The following is a 15,056-nucleotide window of genomic DNA, read 5'->3' on the forward strand; positions in this document are numbered from 1 at the left end:
CGGCCTGTTGCTCCGCTCGGGGCCCGGGTGGTGCGGCCCCGGCCGGCGGGCGGCCTCCTTCCTCTCGGGCGCCCGCCCGCCTGCCTGCCTCCCCCTCCTGAGCTCCCTCCCCCGGGGCCCGACTGGCGGCCCCGCCCCCGCCGGCCCGGCCGCCCTGTCCCCGCCTCCCCCTCCGCGGGCTGCAACAGGTGCCTCCCGGAGCAGGAAGCTCGCGCCGCCGCCACCGCTCAGCTCCCCGGGCGCGTCCAGGACCCGCTGCGCCAGCGCGCCATCCCCGGGCCCGCGTGCGTCCCCTCGAGGACAGGGACCCCGCCGCCTCTCCGCCCCGCTTCCTGCCCCTTCCCGGCCACCCCCCCCGGCGAGGGGCCCAGGAGAGGGCCGAGCCCGCGCTCGCCCCCCCGCCCGGCCACCACCCTCCCGCCGCTTCGCGCGCCATGGACGCCCCGGAGCAGCAGCCGGACCCCGACGGCGGGGACGCCCCGGGCCACGAGCCCGGGGGCAGCCCCCAAGACGAGTTCGACTTCTCCATCCTCTTCGACTATGAGTATTTGAATCCTATCGAAGGTCGGTGGAGGCTCCTCCCGGCCTGGCCCCCCCGAGCGCGGGCGGGGGCTTGGGCCTGCAGAGTGGGCACGGGGCCCCGCTTTGGTCCCCATGTCACACTTTCCGGGGCGCGGGGGGGGAGGGTGCGCCTGGAAGGAAGAAGGGAGCGTGCGTCTCCCCAGGTGAGAGGGAGGGCATGAGGCGTCTGGGACTGTTGCCACCTTTAGGGGGCGGTAGGCTCACTCTTGCCCAGTAGGGCGTCAGTCTCCAGCTACTGGTGACTTCTCCCTGAGGGTCGCCGGCAGCAGAGCTGGGGGTGGCAGGGGCCTCAGCTGGCTCTGGCCTGCTGCAGGGTCTTCGGAGGGGAAAGGAAGTGGTTGATTTGCCTCTGGAGGAAGGAGTCGCAGAGGCCAAAGAATGGAGTCAATGGGGAGGGAACGTGCCCAAAGAGGTTGCCGCTGAGCCCAACTCTAGGGGCCTGGGACGCTGACCCTCCCCTCCCCGACAGCCAGCCCAGCCCGGTGGCTGAGTTTGTCAGGGACTCGGTGTTGAAACTGGTGAAGAGTTTGTCTGAGCCTGAGGCTGGAGGGTGGTTTGGCTTCAGGGTGAGGGAGCCCGCCATCTCGTCCCTGAGTTCCACGGGGGGGCCTTTGTGAAGGGGCCGGAATGGATCAGTCTGCGCGTTGTTACCCGATCCCCTAGCCGCCCCGTCGCAGTTGTGGATGTGGGGTTTGGGGGCGAAGGCTGGCATGTGGACTCAGGAGGAAGAAGCTTATTCTTGCCTCAGCGACCTGTCAGTCTCCGCTCGTAGGTGCCCAATGTGGCTGGGGACTTCCCCAGGCTGGGCCATCACTTCACGTGGTCTAGCAGGAGCATTTGTCAGAAGGAGGAGGATGTCGTATGCCCAACCTCACTGTATTTTTCTGGTTAGCAGGTTGTCTTGGAAAAAACAGCAAAAAAGAAAACACAAAACACACACACACACACACACACACACACACACACACACAGAAAAAAAACCCAACCCCAACCAGGCTTCCTGATTTTGACAGCCCAGCCCAGCTAGTGCTTGCTGAAGCCTCAGGGGCAGGCCTGTTGGTAACTTCCAGATGCATTCGGGCTTGGCCGCATCCGGAGTGCAGGAAGGGGTTGCGCGGGCTGCTTTGTGTAGGAGTCCTTTTCACAGGTATCTGGGGGCTCGGTGCCTCCCGGAGATGCTATGTAAGGCAGGTGAGTGAGAGGTTTTACCTTTCCTTCTCTCCTGGTCTTCCCTGGCCATGTTAGGTGAGGGGCTTGCTTTGGCTTGGATGCCAAGTCAAGATGGCAATTAGTAAATTATTCTGTATTTTGGCTGGAGATGGAAATAATTAGTCAGCAAAAGAGACCAGTCTTCTCAAGTTGCAATCTGGAGGCCATCCTTTGCTTTGAAAAGATACAATTAAGAATCTGCAAACGAGCCCTTTAAGGTTCCTTTAACATCCGTGGTCTTTGTTTGTTAAGATTAAAGTCATGTTTTGCAGGGAATACTCACACCCCTCCCAGATTCACAATCAGCTAACTCCCCCCCCCCTTTTTTTCCCTTTTTTTGCACAGGGGAGATTTCCGGGGAAATAGTTTCCAAGCCAGATCTGATGGGAGGTGCTTTTTATAGTTTTTCTTGGCGAGTGGTGCTTGGTGGCCGCCAGATGGGTATCTAAATGGCCACAGTGAAAAACCCTGGAACCATTAAAACAAAACAAAAAAAAACCCCCGAAAACAAAAAACCCCAAACAAACAGCAAACTTTATTTTTTGGAACAGTTTGAGAGTCAGAGAACAGTTGTAAAGAAAATAGAGGGAGTTGCTATACCCCGAGCACCTGGGTCCCCATTTTATTTACATGACATTAGTATGGGTGTATTTGTTCCCATTCATGAACCAATACCAATGCATTATAATGAGCTAGAGTCCATGCTGTCCTGCTTGTTATGAGCGTGACATTTTGGAGGAGCGCTGGTTAGGTCAACTGTAGAGAGTGCCTCAGTTAGGGTCTTTCTGGTGTCTCCCTCATGGAAAGACTGGGACTGTGTGTTTGGAGGACAAAGACCACACAGCTGAAGGGACTGTGTCCATTACGTCCTATCAAGGGTACCTGTTATCAACTTGATTGATCACCATTGATGCTGACCTTGACCAGCTTGGCCAAAGTAGTCTTTGTCAGGCTTCTCTATTGTAAAGGCCCTCCTTTCCAAACGGTGCTCTTTGGAAAGGAGTTCCTGTCTGGTGGGGGCTTTGCTCTGGAATCTGAAGATGATGGTTCCTTGCTGGAAAGTAGGCAGCATTGTGGCTGAGGAAGAGAAGGGCTGTTGTGAGCCTTGGGAGGCAGAGCGAGCTCTTCCAGATGTGGGACTGGCTCTGGCTTACCCAGATGTTAATGGGGTCACCTCTCTGCTTGTGAATGGTGGAACTCCCCAAGGACTGACACTAGCCTTTAACTTGCTGTTGGGCTTTGTCCCAGGTGACAATACATGGGTGATGCGTGTGACGGCTACTCTCAGCTCTGTGCCTGAGCTTGGCAAAAGTCAAGGAAGGAGAGGTCCGGTGGATGGAACAGATGTTGTCAGAACTTGGTGATGGGACTTAGGAATTTGGGGGAAGTCAGATGCTCATTTTATGGAACTGGAACATCGTAACAGATGCGTATTAGCTCGTGCAGTGACCCTCCGACCCTAGCAGGTGGGCACTGTTGTCACCCTTAGTTAAGAGGAGACAGTGAGGTGTGGAAAGGTGAAGGAATTTTCCCAAGAGAGCAGGCCTGGTAAATGGCAGAGCTGAAACATGAACTTGGCTTTGGCTGTCTTGCCCCAGAGCCTGCGTTCTGGACCACTGTGTGCGGGTTCATTATGCGAGACGCAAAGCAGCTTATACGGGGCCTGGCACTGTGGCAAGACTGGAGTTTAAAACATTTACCGACAGAGTGATCTTGGGTGAGTCATTTAACCTCTTGGGACCTTGGTTTGCTTATCTATCAAATGGCTGAAATAATAGCATTTATCTTAGTGGGTTGTTTGCCTTGAATGGCTTGACCTTTTATTTACTTAAGATGTATTTATTTATTTTAGAGAGAGAGAGGGAGGGAGGGAGTGGGAGGTGCAGAGGGAGGGAGAGACTCTCCAGTAGGCTCCATGCCCAGCACGGAGCCCGACCTGGGGCTTGATCTTATGACCCTGAGATCATGATTTCAGCCGAAATCAGGAGTCAGACACTCAGCTGACTGAGCCACTCGGACGCCCCTTGACCTAGTTAAGTCAATACAGAGTGTGATCTGTTACTAGCATTTTATTAAACCCTTGGCTTTTAATAGAGGTGCTCAGTTCATGTGAGCCATTACTCTTTTACTCATCTGGCTATCTGTCAAGCATCTATTATGTTAGATCCTGGGGCTAATAGGGAGTAAGACCCAGGCCCTGCCCTCACCGAGCTAGAGCCTCAAATTATGCTTCTCTGATTTTCTCTTGTCTAATGGCCTTCACTAGTAATACCTTCAGCCGTCTGCTACATAGTAGTGGGAATGATAGGCACCCGTGCCTTGCTTCTGATCTGGGCAGGAATACCTTAGGTGTCCACTTTAGGACTGAAGTGTATGGATTTTATTATGTCAAGGAAGTACCTACTCGTTACTATTTTCTTGAAGGTTTTGCTTAGGAATGAGAGTTGAATTATGTCATAGATGTCTTGGGTCTATGGAAAAATGATTTTATTCTTCTTAGATCTATTTGTATGCTGACTTACACTAATCGATTTCCAAATATTGAACAATTCCTGGTTTAAACCCGACTTGGTCACTTATGGTGGTGGGCTGGTGTCTGATAATATTTAAGGTTCTTTTTGGCAGTATTCATGAGTGATATTAGTCTGTTAAGTCCTTTTTGGTGTGCTGTTAGGTTCGGATTTCTTTCCTTTTCCATGCTCGGGAATAACGTGTGTATTGTTGGGACTATCCCGTTTCTAAAGCTGTGATAGAATTCCCCTGTGAAGCCATCCGGACCTGGTGCCTTTTTAATGGGGTTGTTCTCTGATTGCTGCCTCTCTTCTGTTCTCTGTTGTCTATGGGAATTGGTCTGCTTTGCACTTTGTGTCTACTGGAGTCAAGTTTGGTAAGCCATATCTTTCTAAGAAATTATCCATTTTATTTATCTAGGTTTTCAAATTTATTTGCTTAGAGGCATGCAAAGTATGACCCTTACCATACTTAGCTGTCTGCCTCAGCTGAAAAAAGTAACAGAAAGAACGAGGACAGAGCGGGGGAATCTTGACCGGTGCTCCTAACCTCATCGTGGAGGGAAGAGAGGTGTGCTGGTTGTCAGTGAACAGATTAGAAATTTCATTCCTTTGTATGTGCTCATGAATTCAATGAAATGAATTAGTACTTCTCCCAATGTCTAAAACACTGGGAGAGATGGATGGTCCTGGGAGTCCCTATCACCTCCGGAAGTGCCCCATCCCCTCTGGACTGTGTTAGGGACTGACCCACTGGGAGTGATCCCTGCTGATAGGCCTCCGTGGGTCTGGTGTGTCCCTCCTGATAAGCTAATGCAAATGGCAACAACCTCGACCTTTCAGGCCTCCTGGTCTTACAGAGTCAATTCTGGTGGTCCTTAAACGTTTGGGTCACAGCCCTTTTGCAAAGCTAATGAAAGCCACAGATCCCACATGCACACACACTGTAGGAGCACGTGTACACACCTATAGGCACGTACATGCTGCGCATGTGCACAACCTGTGCAGGCCCCCTCCACTTCCCCTCTGCCCTCCCCGTGCCTTTCATACCGTTTTCAGATGGACTCACAGACCCCGCTGGACCCCATCCCCTCTTGTCACCTGCATTTCCACTCAGGAACACCTGCTCTCAACCCATTCCCAGGGACAATTAAAACTTCATTCTTTCAGCAAACACTCACTAAGTGCTGATTTGGTGCCAGGCCCTGGAGGTGGAGGAGGGCGGTGTGTAGAGACAATTAGATGTGGTCCTCCCCTTGCCTGGCCCCCAGGCCAGTGTGGGACACAGCCTGGTAAACAAATAGGGACCAAGGAGGTGCCGGGATAGAGTATCATGGGTTTTTTTCGGTGCTTGCTAAAAATAGAGTTACTTACCCTAAGTAAGCAGGTTCGCTAAACACATGTGACATTCAGAGACATTGCTGTCTGTGTGGAGTTGATGGGCCTTGTTAAGCCTGCTTTGTACAAATAGCATCTCCAGGTGCAGCCGGGAAGGTGAAATGAGGGCTAGGGTTGAGCCGCTGCCTTGTCCGGGAGGCGAAGGAAGTGGGGAGAAAGTTGCCCTAAGCATTCGTCACTACCGAACACATGTCATCCGTGCTTCCAAATTCAAGGTCGTTTGTTCTGGAGGAGACTGGGAGGGAGGCCCTTAAAACCTTAGAGCCAGTTTGGGTTGGTTCCCAAGGCATCCTAATCCTGTAAGGTGGAGGGGCAGGGGCTGAATATATTTGAAAAATGCAGTGTTGTGGCGGGTGGTTCTCAGTCCTGGCTTCGTGTTAGAATCGTTTAGCCGCACTTGGAACCAGGGAAGTCAGACCCTTTGCGGGTGCGTTACCTTTGCGGAGTCATGCGGTGGTACACGGCAGGGCGGGTCTCGAGCCCAGGCAGCTGGGGTCCTGAGTCCCTGCTGTCAGCACTACAACTCAGCCGCAATGTCACGGACTCCAGCTTTGGGAGCGTCCCAGGTACCAGAGCCCGGGATGACTGTACCCCTTATATTGGATATTTACGGAATCATGAACTTGAGGTTTGCTGCTGTCCTCAGGGGATTATATTCCTACAGCAAAAGTAGCAATGATAAAGGACAGGGAATCAATGGGAGTTTTGCCATTTTTATATTTTTTTCTGCTTCCCAGGGGATCGATGTGCATGCCTCCTGGCCCACGTGTTCCCCCAGCCCCAGAGGCCATTGGCTCAGCAGGTCAGAGCACCAGGTCTCACATCAGAGAGCCCTGGCTTGAAATTCCGATTTGGATGCCTCCTACCTACATGACCTTGGCCAAGCAAAAGTCCCTGGCATTAGCAAGCACATACTAAGTTATTGCTAAATGGATGAAGGAAAATTATTAGTGGTATGCCTAGGGACATGAGATTTTGCTTCTCTGGGCTTGTGTTTTCTTGCCTGTGCCGTGGGGATGGTGATGGCAGCGCTCACCTGCTGGGGCAGATGTGAGGTTACCCGGAGGCAGTGTTCTCGAAGCCTGTGTGGCAAGGCTGTGCAGAGATTGGGTGGCCGTGGCAGTGGGCTCTGAGCTTCCAGGTCTCCTGACTTCCTGCCTTGGATGAATTCTGAGCTTTAAGAGAAGACCGGCCCAGAATAAAGAAGATACTGGTCCTTGGGGAGGAGCATCTGGCTGCCGGGCTAGGGTGGGTGGTCTCCGGCTTGGGTGGGTGCTTTCTACCCTTTTTTTTTTTTTTTAATTTATTTATTTGACAGGCAGAGATCACAAGTAGGCAGAGAGGCTGAGAGAGAGAGAGGAGGAAGCAGGCTCCCTGCTGAGCAGAGAGCCCGATGCCGGGCTCGATCCCAGGACCCTGGGATCATGACCTGAGCCAAAGGCAGAGGCTTTAACTCACTGAGCCACCCAGGTGCCCCGGGTGCTCTCTACCTTAACACACATTCTGTACTGACTGAAATACTGAGGCTCCTGCCTCAGCCCCAGAACGGGGCCGGCTGCAAAAACTTTCTCAGCTGTCCAGAATCCGGGGCTCGGAGGTTCCCCAGTGGCTGCCTTTCCTGGGGAGGCAGGGTTTCCCCAGGTGTCCTGCCCTGGCCCCATGGGACCCTTGAACCAGGGCCAGGAAGGAGCAGCCCTGGAAAGAGCAGTGGGATGGAAGTCTTGTGGCTTCCCCCCACGGAGGGACTTCCTCCTCCTTCCTCCCCAGCACAGGAAACAGCCACAGGCTCCGCAGAGCTCCAGCCAAACTTGGCTTCCCCAGGCTGGTGGGAGGTTTGTTTTTTCTGCTGACTCTTCAAACTGAGCTCAGGGAAGGAGGCGAGTCTCGACCCTGGGGCTCTTCCCGGGATGGGTCAGGGGCTGTGTAAGTTTCCTTACCTGGAGCAGAGCCCTGTACGGCACCTCCCCCCCCACCCCCAAAGCAAGAACAACTGCCTTTGACTTTTTCCTGAATTTTTGCAGTGAACTTTACCCAAAATATGGAGACGTAGAGAATTGATAGAATTTCACATTCCCACCATCCAGCTCTAATTACGGGCGTAAGGCTCGCCCTTCACCCCTCCCCTCACTTACTCTCTACACTCCTGCCCCCAGTTACTTTAAATCAAATTCCAGATGATACACTGTTTTTGTTAATAACCGGAGTAGTCCATAGCTCTCCAAGATAAGGACTCGAGAAAAACCAAATGCCGTTATTGAACTGAAAACAGAACCATAATGACTTAATTTCAAATGTCTAGTTGCAAATTCCCCGCTTGCCTCACAAGGATCTTTTTTTACAGTTAATTTGTCTGGATCAAGAGCCAAACGGAGCTTCATGTTGTATTTGGTGGATGTGACCACCGTGTCTCCTTCTAGAAAGGTCCCCATCGGTCTGCTTTCTTGAGGTTTCTTTGCCGAAGAAACCAGGCTGGTTTTCCTGCACCATTCACCATGGGCTGGATTTGGCTGGTGGCGTTCCTGGGGTGTCTTTGAACATGTTCCTCTGTCCTCTACATTTCTTATAAACTGGCATTTAGATGAAAAGCCCCATGGCTCGGATTTTTAATGCTTCCCCCTCAACAGCCCCCTCATTGTGGGGGAGGGGATATATACCCAAAGGCAGACCTTTGGAGAGACAAGCAAAGTGGAGAGATGACTTTTCCTGAGGTGGCATTTGGGACCCTCCCCGCCTCCTAATCTGAGGTTTGGGGGAAAAGCACATTTTCTCCTCTGGGCCTATTTTCGTTAAGATGCATTTCTAGAAGCCAGCCCTTCTCATGTGAATTTTAATTGAGCCATGCCTGGGTGAGCTTTCTGAAGGGAAGAAAGCCGCCTGCAAAGCTCGGGATTCATAAAGGCCCTTATCAAAACAAACCTGCTTGGGCACGCCTGCAGGAGGGGGGCAGTGTTAAATGAGGAGGGGAAACACGTGGTCTGCGGTGCCTGTAACCGTGACTGTAAAGACTACAGGCAGGGGCTGCTCACCTGCATGCTGCTGAGAAGGTGGGCCGCGGTCTGCGATCCCCAGAGGGTGACGTCACCTCCGTTGCCGCGGACAAAGGAGGAATGCCATTAATGACCGGGGTTGGCAGGGCCACTGATTAAGAGTGCCGCCCCGGGGAGCAGGGCACCACAATGAAAACTGCCCCTGGGGAGGGGGGTAAGTGTAAATAAAGAACCTGTCCGTCGATCCTGTATTAATTTTAAATCTCTGCCCCTGGCCAGGAGTTCAGGGGGCCCCACTGTTCTCAAGGGGGAAGTTTCCACTTGGAGTTCAAGTTGTCTAAAAAAAATGGGGGGGGGGGCGATCAGCTTTTCACAGCTGTGCCAGGGGTTGTGGGAATGAAGGGGGGCAGGTTTGAGGGCCTGGCATGAGGGCGAGGGGTCTTCGCTGAGCTGGCTGGAAAGTGTGCGCCCACCTGAGTCCCCTCGCACAGGCCTGTGACGGAGAGCTGGGTTAGCCGTGGCCAGCGCTGTTTCTGAGGGAGGATTATCTGAAGGCTATTTCTGGTTAGTTCTGATGACCTTTCCTTCTCCTTTTGGTGAGGAAGCTGTCTAAGCTGTGTTCTCTGTCACGCACTGCATGACCCGTGTGGAGGGACAGTCTCTCCTGTTGGAAATGGGCCTCGCTAAGTCCCGTTCGGTCTCGCACGGCTGTCTTTAGAAAGAGGGGCCATGTCTGGTGACCGACAGATAAGGGACGGGTTCATCCTATGGGGAAGTACGACAAGGTGATTTAAAAAAAAAAAAAAAGAAAGAAAGAAAATGTGGCCGCACACCAGACGGATGAATGTTAGAATGTTGGACAAAAGACACAATCTGTCCATGCTGGAGATGTGACGTTCGAGAACAGGCAAACCCGGTCTGTGGTGCGAGAAGTCAGGCCGGGTGTGTGTGCCTGGCTGGTGCGGGGTGGGGGTGGGGGGCACAAGGGGACCCTTGGGTGGGATGGAGAAAATGGTCTCTATCTTGAATGGTGGGTAACCGGGTACATGCATATGTAAGAAGGCACGAGAGGTACATCTCACATTTGTGCATTTTACTGCACATGGGACGTCTCTGTTTGAACACCAGCTGTGGCCCTGATTGTTTTGTGATTTTGGGCGAATCTCTGTACCCTTACGCCTCCGTTTCTCTCTCAGTAACACAAAGGACTTGATGACACCTGCCTCCCGGTGCGGGGAGCGTACGAGCTGTGGAGACAGAGGCAGCAGGCGGGAAGTAGACATAGGAAGGTCTCGAACTTCTTGAAACAGGAGGGGCCCTTGGGATGACTACACCAGCAAGAGGTGGGTCTTCCCACCCCAGTGCGAGGATGGAGATGAGGCCTGCTGTCTGCCCGACGTCTGGACCCTGCAGCCTCCATCCCAAAGCTGACTCCAGGCCTGTGGGCTGCGGATTCTGTACGCTTCTCCATCCCTCTCCAAAAGGAGTGTGTGTCCGCCGGCGGGTGTGTGTGACTTTGCACACAGCCATGCCAGCAGCCCGTCTGTGAGGCCGATGGCTTGCAAACCATCCTGGGTCTTGTGTCCTGGGCGCCCGGCCTCATGGCAGGCTGCCTGGGAAGCGGGACCGAGCCTTCTTTTCTGTCCCGTCTGGTGAAGGCAGACAGCTGTCTTCGCTGGGACACGGTCAGCAAAGAGCAGAGCGTTCAAGGTGGCTTTTTCCAGCAGTTCCACATGGGCGAGACAGGATGGTAAACTGCCTTTCTTCCCTTTCTGCAATTTCTGGACCTGACTTATCTGGATGGAATTTCTCGCCTTTCATGCCCTGCGTCTGTGTATGTCATCTCTGAGGGACGAGTGTGACAGCCAGATTCCCCGTCATCACACACACACACACACACACACACAACTCACAGATGGGGAACCCAACGGCCGTTCTGTGCGTGCTCATGGTGGGGGCCGCAGGGACCTGGGGGTGACGGGGCTTTGGGGAAAGTTCACTGAGCACTGAACTCAGTACTGGGGGGCAAAGCTTGAGGTAGCTTTGCGAAGAAGGGCTTTGCTCTGGGTGGTGCGGCCCACCAGGCGCTCCTTGGGTGACCCCTCTCGGCCCCCAACACACGGGGGCTTCTCCCCTCTCCTCTAGCCGCACTCTGTGGGGCCAGGCTGTGGCATCCTCAGCGCTGTCGTGGCAGCAGACCGTGATGACTCAGACCCGGGGCCTGGGACTCGCACCACCTTGGGGCGTGAGCTCATCAGGCGGCGGGTCCACCACCTCAGACAGGGATGGCCCGCAGCCCCAGGGCCTTGCTGCCAGGCCGAGGGGCGTCTGGCTTCTGGGCTATGACCTGGCTCCTGCCTCCAGGTCCTTCAGGCCTGAAGGCACTGGTTCTCCTTGTGTCCTCCCCTCCCCCCAAGGACAGACCCTGCGGTGGTGGTTCCCTACTGGGGTTTCTATTTCGGTCATTCTATTCTGCTTCCTGAAAATTCCACCCCCCACCCCCCTCACCCCCCCGTAGCTCTAGGCAGAGAAGATGTTCTCTTGCTGTTCCTTTTTCTCAAAAGCGATCTGTTGGCTGGTGGGTTGGCACCGAAAGGCTGCCTCAAACTTGGCCGTGTGTCCCCGGGGGTGAGCAACAGGCCTGCGAGAGGCTCCAGGAGGAGAGGCGCTGGCAGAGACCACCGTGCGGCCTTAGTGGGATTTTAAAATAAATTGTTGACTCAATTCCGGGGCAAATGGAGGGGCAGTGAATATTTCAGATGAAAGGAATCTATGTCCTTAGCTGTCAGTTGCCTTCTGATGGAGCTCCCAGAGCAGCTCTAACTTTTGAGGTACCTCATAATCCCATGCTTGGGATTAAGGGGTCACCATCCAAGACATAGTCCCTTTTGTGAATAGCAAGCTAGAATGACGGTTAGGAGGTGAGGGCAGAGGAGCCAGACAACCCCTTAGAAGCTGTGTGACCTCGGGACAATCAGTCACCCTCTCTGAGCTTCATTTTTCCCCAGCGGTAAAATGTGGAAACTATCACCTGCTTCACAGGGTTCTTAAGAGACAAACATTCAATATGTACTCAGGGGTTCTTGGTATAAAGTAAGTGGTATAGACATGTTCGCTATCATCCGTTTTTGTAATGGTGAGTAGCTTACCAAGTCACTCACACTTTATTCAGATTTAGCTGATCAGCTCCCAGATAACCGAGGGGCAAGAGTAAAAGCATAAAATGGAAGGGGTATTGAAGGCCTTCTTGACATACTCCCCATATTTTTCGAAGGCTAGCTGAAAAGTTTTCCCAAAGTACTGATTAATCCATCCTATTTTTATTTTTTAAGATTTTATTTATTTACGTGAGAGAGAGAGAGAGCGAGCATGGGCAAGGTGAGGGGCAGAGGGAGAAGCAGACCCCCTGCTGAGTAGGAGGCCCCCAACTTGGGGCCTGATCCTGAAACTCTGGACCTGAGCTGAAGGCGGACGCCCAACCGACTGAGCCACCGAGGTGCCCCCAACTTATTTTTATAAACCATTCTTCCCTTTTTAAGTAGGCCCTATGCCAATGTGGGGCTCAAACTCAGGACCCCGAGATCAAGAGTCACACGCTCCACTGACTGAGCCAGCTGGGCTCCCCACCCTTCTTTCTTTTAATGCATTTGGAGGCACTGGGGGCTAGTGTGTGTCATGCTGGCAAGTCGTGAAATAAAGCAGTGAGAGCCCAGAAATGGTGGAATTTGCATTTACAAAATCTCTCTGCCAATGATAGTAATAACGCCGCCACCACCAACAGCACCACACTGATAGATCTCATTCCTTGGGTGCTTATTCTGTGTGTTTCAAGCTTCATGTGGACTTGGTGCATTGTCACTGACCTCATCACCGTGAGAACTAGGGGTTCTCCTGGGCACACAGCTGAGGGATAGGGCAGTGGCGCTGGGGTCCCCTAACTCTGTGCCAGGTGAGACCTGGATCTCAGTGGGGGCACCTTGCTGACATGGGGCCAGGGGTGGTCTCCCTGGCGAGCTCATCCTGCAGTCTCCCGACAGCGGTCAGAGGCCTCTCCACACATGCACAGGGCCCGGCTACTGGGGGGATCCCCCTGGAAAGCCGAGGAAGGGGAGAGTGCTGAGAATTGGGACTTCCAATGTCTGCTGCAGAAATAATGCACCTGCTGGGGTTGACGGCGGGCAGACGGCCCCTTGCCGAAGCATTTTGGGTTGGAGGGCCCAGATGAATGTTTCCATCAGTCTTGGGACCTCTGCTGTGTGCAGGCCCTGAGTGTGGCCCCAGGGTTGTACGGCATAGAACGGGGGTTCTCAGCTGGTGTGGGGGTGTTCTGCCTGGCGGGAGACATTTGGCAATGTCTGGGGACATTTTTAGTTGTCAGGACAGGGAGAAAGGTGGGGCTGTTACTGACATTGAATGATTAGAATTCGGGGGTGCTGTTGAACACCCCATAGCCTGAAGTAAAAGAATTATCTCACCCTGAATGCTGCTGGTTCCAAGGTTGAGAATCCCTGGCCTGGTGCTTGATGATGCTCTTGGCCTGCCGGTGTTCAGGCGGTGGGACCTCGGGCAAGTCCATTCACCTTCTTGTGTCTGTTTCCTTATCTGTAATGGGGGTACACAGTGCCCACCTCATAGGTGGTTGTGTGCATGGAATAATTCACTGCGTGCCTGGCATGTAAGTTCTCTAGTTGCTTTTGAGGTTTATTATTATTAATGAGGTATTTCAAGGTTTATTGTTATTAATGACTTAGGACCCCTATCTGCCTTCAGAAAGTTCAGGCTAGTAGGGCGACAGACAAGTAAGCTGTAATCGATAGACTTCATGACGTGATTCTGTAGGTTCTGTAGGATCTAGTCTAATCTGGACTAGGGAATCAAGGAGGGCTTTTAGGAGGAGGTGGCCCAAGTGTAAACTTGATCAACAAATAATGGCTGGCTAGAAGTGAGGATAGGAGGTTTGAAAGGGAGCTCCTGGCAAGGGGAACAGCATGTACAAAGACATGGGGGCACAGAGGACATAGAACAGCAGCCACTGAGTCCCCTGTCATGGCTTCTACCTTCTTCCTCTGCCTGGGTACTGCTGCCTTATGTAAGGGCTGGGCATCTCCCACGGCAGATACGATTTTATGTGGCCCACCCATGAGTACATTGCATGTAACCAGTGCCTTTTTTTTTTTTTTTTTTTTTTTTTTGCGGTGGTTCTTTTTTTTGAATGAGCCCAGGGTAGGGTCTCAGTTAGGTGCCGCTGTGTCTTTAACACCTTTCTTTCTAGCACTTACCATTCCCTTCCCCCCAGCTCCAGCCTTCAAAAAGGTAGGCTTACTGGGGTTGTGGAAATATTCTACATCTTTATTGTGGTTGTGGTTACAAGGGTGTATAACATTTGGCAAAACTCATCAAACTCTCCATAGTCAAAATCTGTATATGTAAGTTCTACCTCCATAAAAAGAGAGCATTCAGGGCCAGAAAACGGGTGGGCCTCCCGGTAGAGCCTTTGGCCAGCCACAGTGTCTTGAACCTTGAATTTAGTAACTTTTATTTTTATTGTGTTTTTAACCCTACCTTCTATTTATGGAGGTGACACAGATTTTCCATTTGTGGTAGTGGTATAAAGTTTCCTTTAAAAAAAAAAATAAAGTACTATGTGAGTGAATTTAAATATAGAAATATTAAGTAAATAATATTTACCGGTGGTATAGGGATGTCACAAAGATCACGCAAGTGGTAAAAAGAGTGAGATTTTTGGGAACCCTCCTGAAAATCCGGTGGTTCTAGGATGAAATCACGTCGCCCCGTGGCTGTGTGGGCATGGCCGTGACCCTGAGGGGCTGGCTGTGTGTGTGGGGGGGGTAGAATTACTGTGCAAGGAGGGCGAGCTGAGAATCCTAGCTGCTCACACAAGTGTGTTCACGATGAGCCTGGGATATTGACTGTCAAGCACCCAGAGGGCCGAGAACGGAATGATGATAAATTACCTTCACATTCCCTGCTTGGTGTGAAACTTGCAGAATCTCGAGAGGAAAACGGGAACGGAAAAACCTCTGCTGCTTGGATTAATTAAAACCAGTGTAAATGCTCTGGATGCTTTTGCTGAGCAAATGGTCCTTTCTGTTTTGTGTGGCTGCCAGCGAGTGTGAGTGCTATGTGTTTCCGTGGCCGAGTTTCAGCGACTGCTCACGTCAGGCCTGAGGGGGTGTTCCTGATGAGACGTGATGCAGTTCATCTGATAAGGCCGGAATTTTTGCTAAGAGACTTTTTGTGGTTTGTTGGGCTGGTTCACAGGGTAGTGGATTATCAGAATGTTGTCAGACATGGATTTGATGTTGATCTCTCGCTAGTAAAAATCTGCCCTCTGTTACCTGCCGGGAAG

At 52.4% G+C, this 15,056-nt stretch overlaps 1 protein-coding gene across 1 annotated transcript in view; it reads left to right on the plus strand.

Annotated features, from left to right (window-relative positions):
- The first annotated feature begins 379 nt into the window (after positions 1 to 379).
- NFATC2 (nuclear factor of activated T cells 2) overlaps positions 380 to 15,056 on the plus strand; it is a 136,265-nt gene continuing 121,588 nt past the window's right edge. The window contains 1 exon segment of the mRNA XM_032878965.1: positions 380 to 564. Coding sequence (XP_032734856.1) covers positions 435 to 564 — 130 coding nt within the window. The 5' untranslated portion in view covers positions 380 to 434.

The sequence above is a fragment of the Lontra canadensis genome, unplaced genomic scaffold, assembly GCF_010015895.1.
Source record: "Lontra canadensis isolate GAN:19392208 unplaced genomic scaffold, GSC_riverotter_1.0 scaffold65, whole genome shotgun sequence".
In the NCBI taxonomy this organism is placed as follows: Eukaryota; Metazoa; Chordata; class Mammalia; order Carnivora; family Mustelidae; genus Lontra; species Lontra canadensis.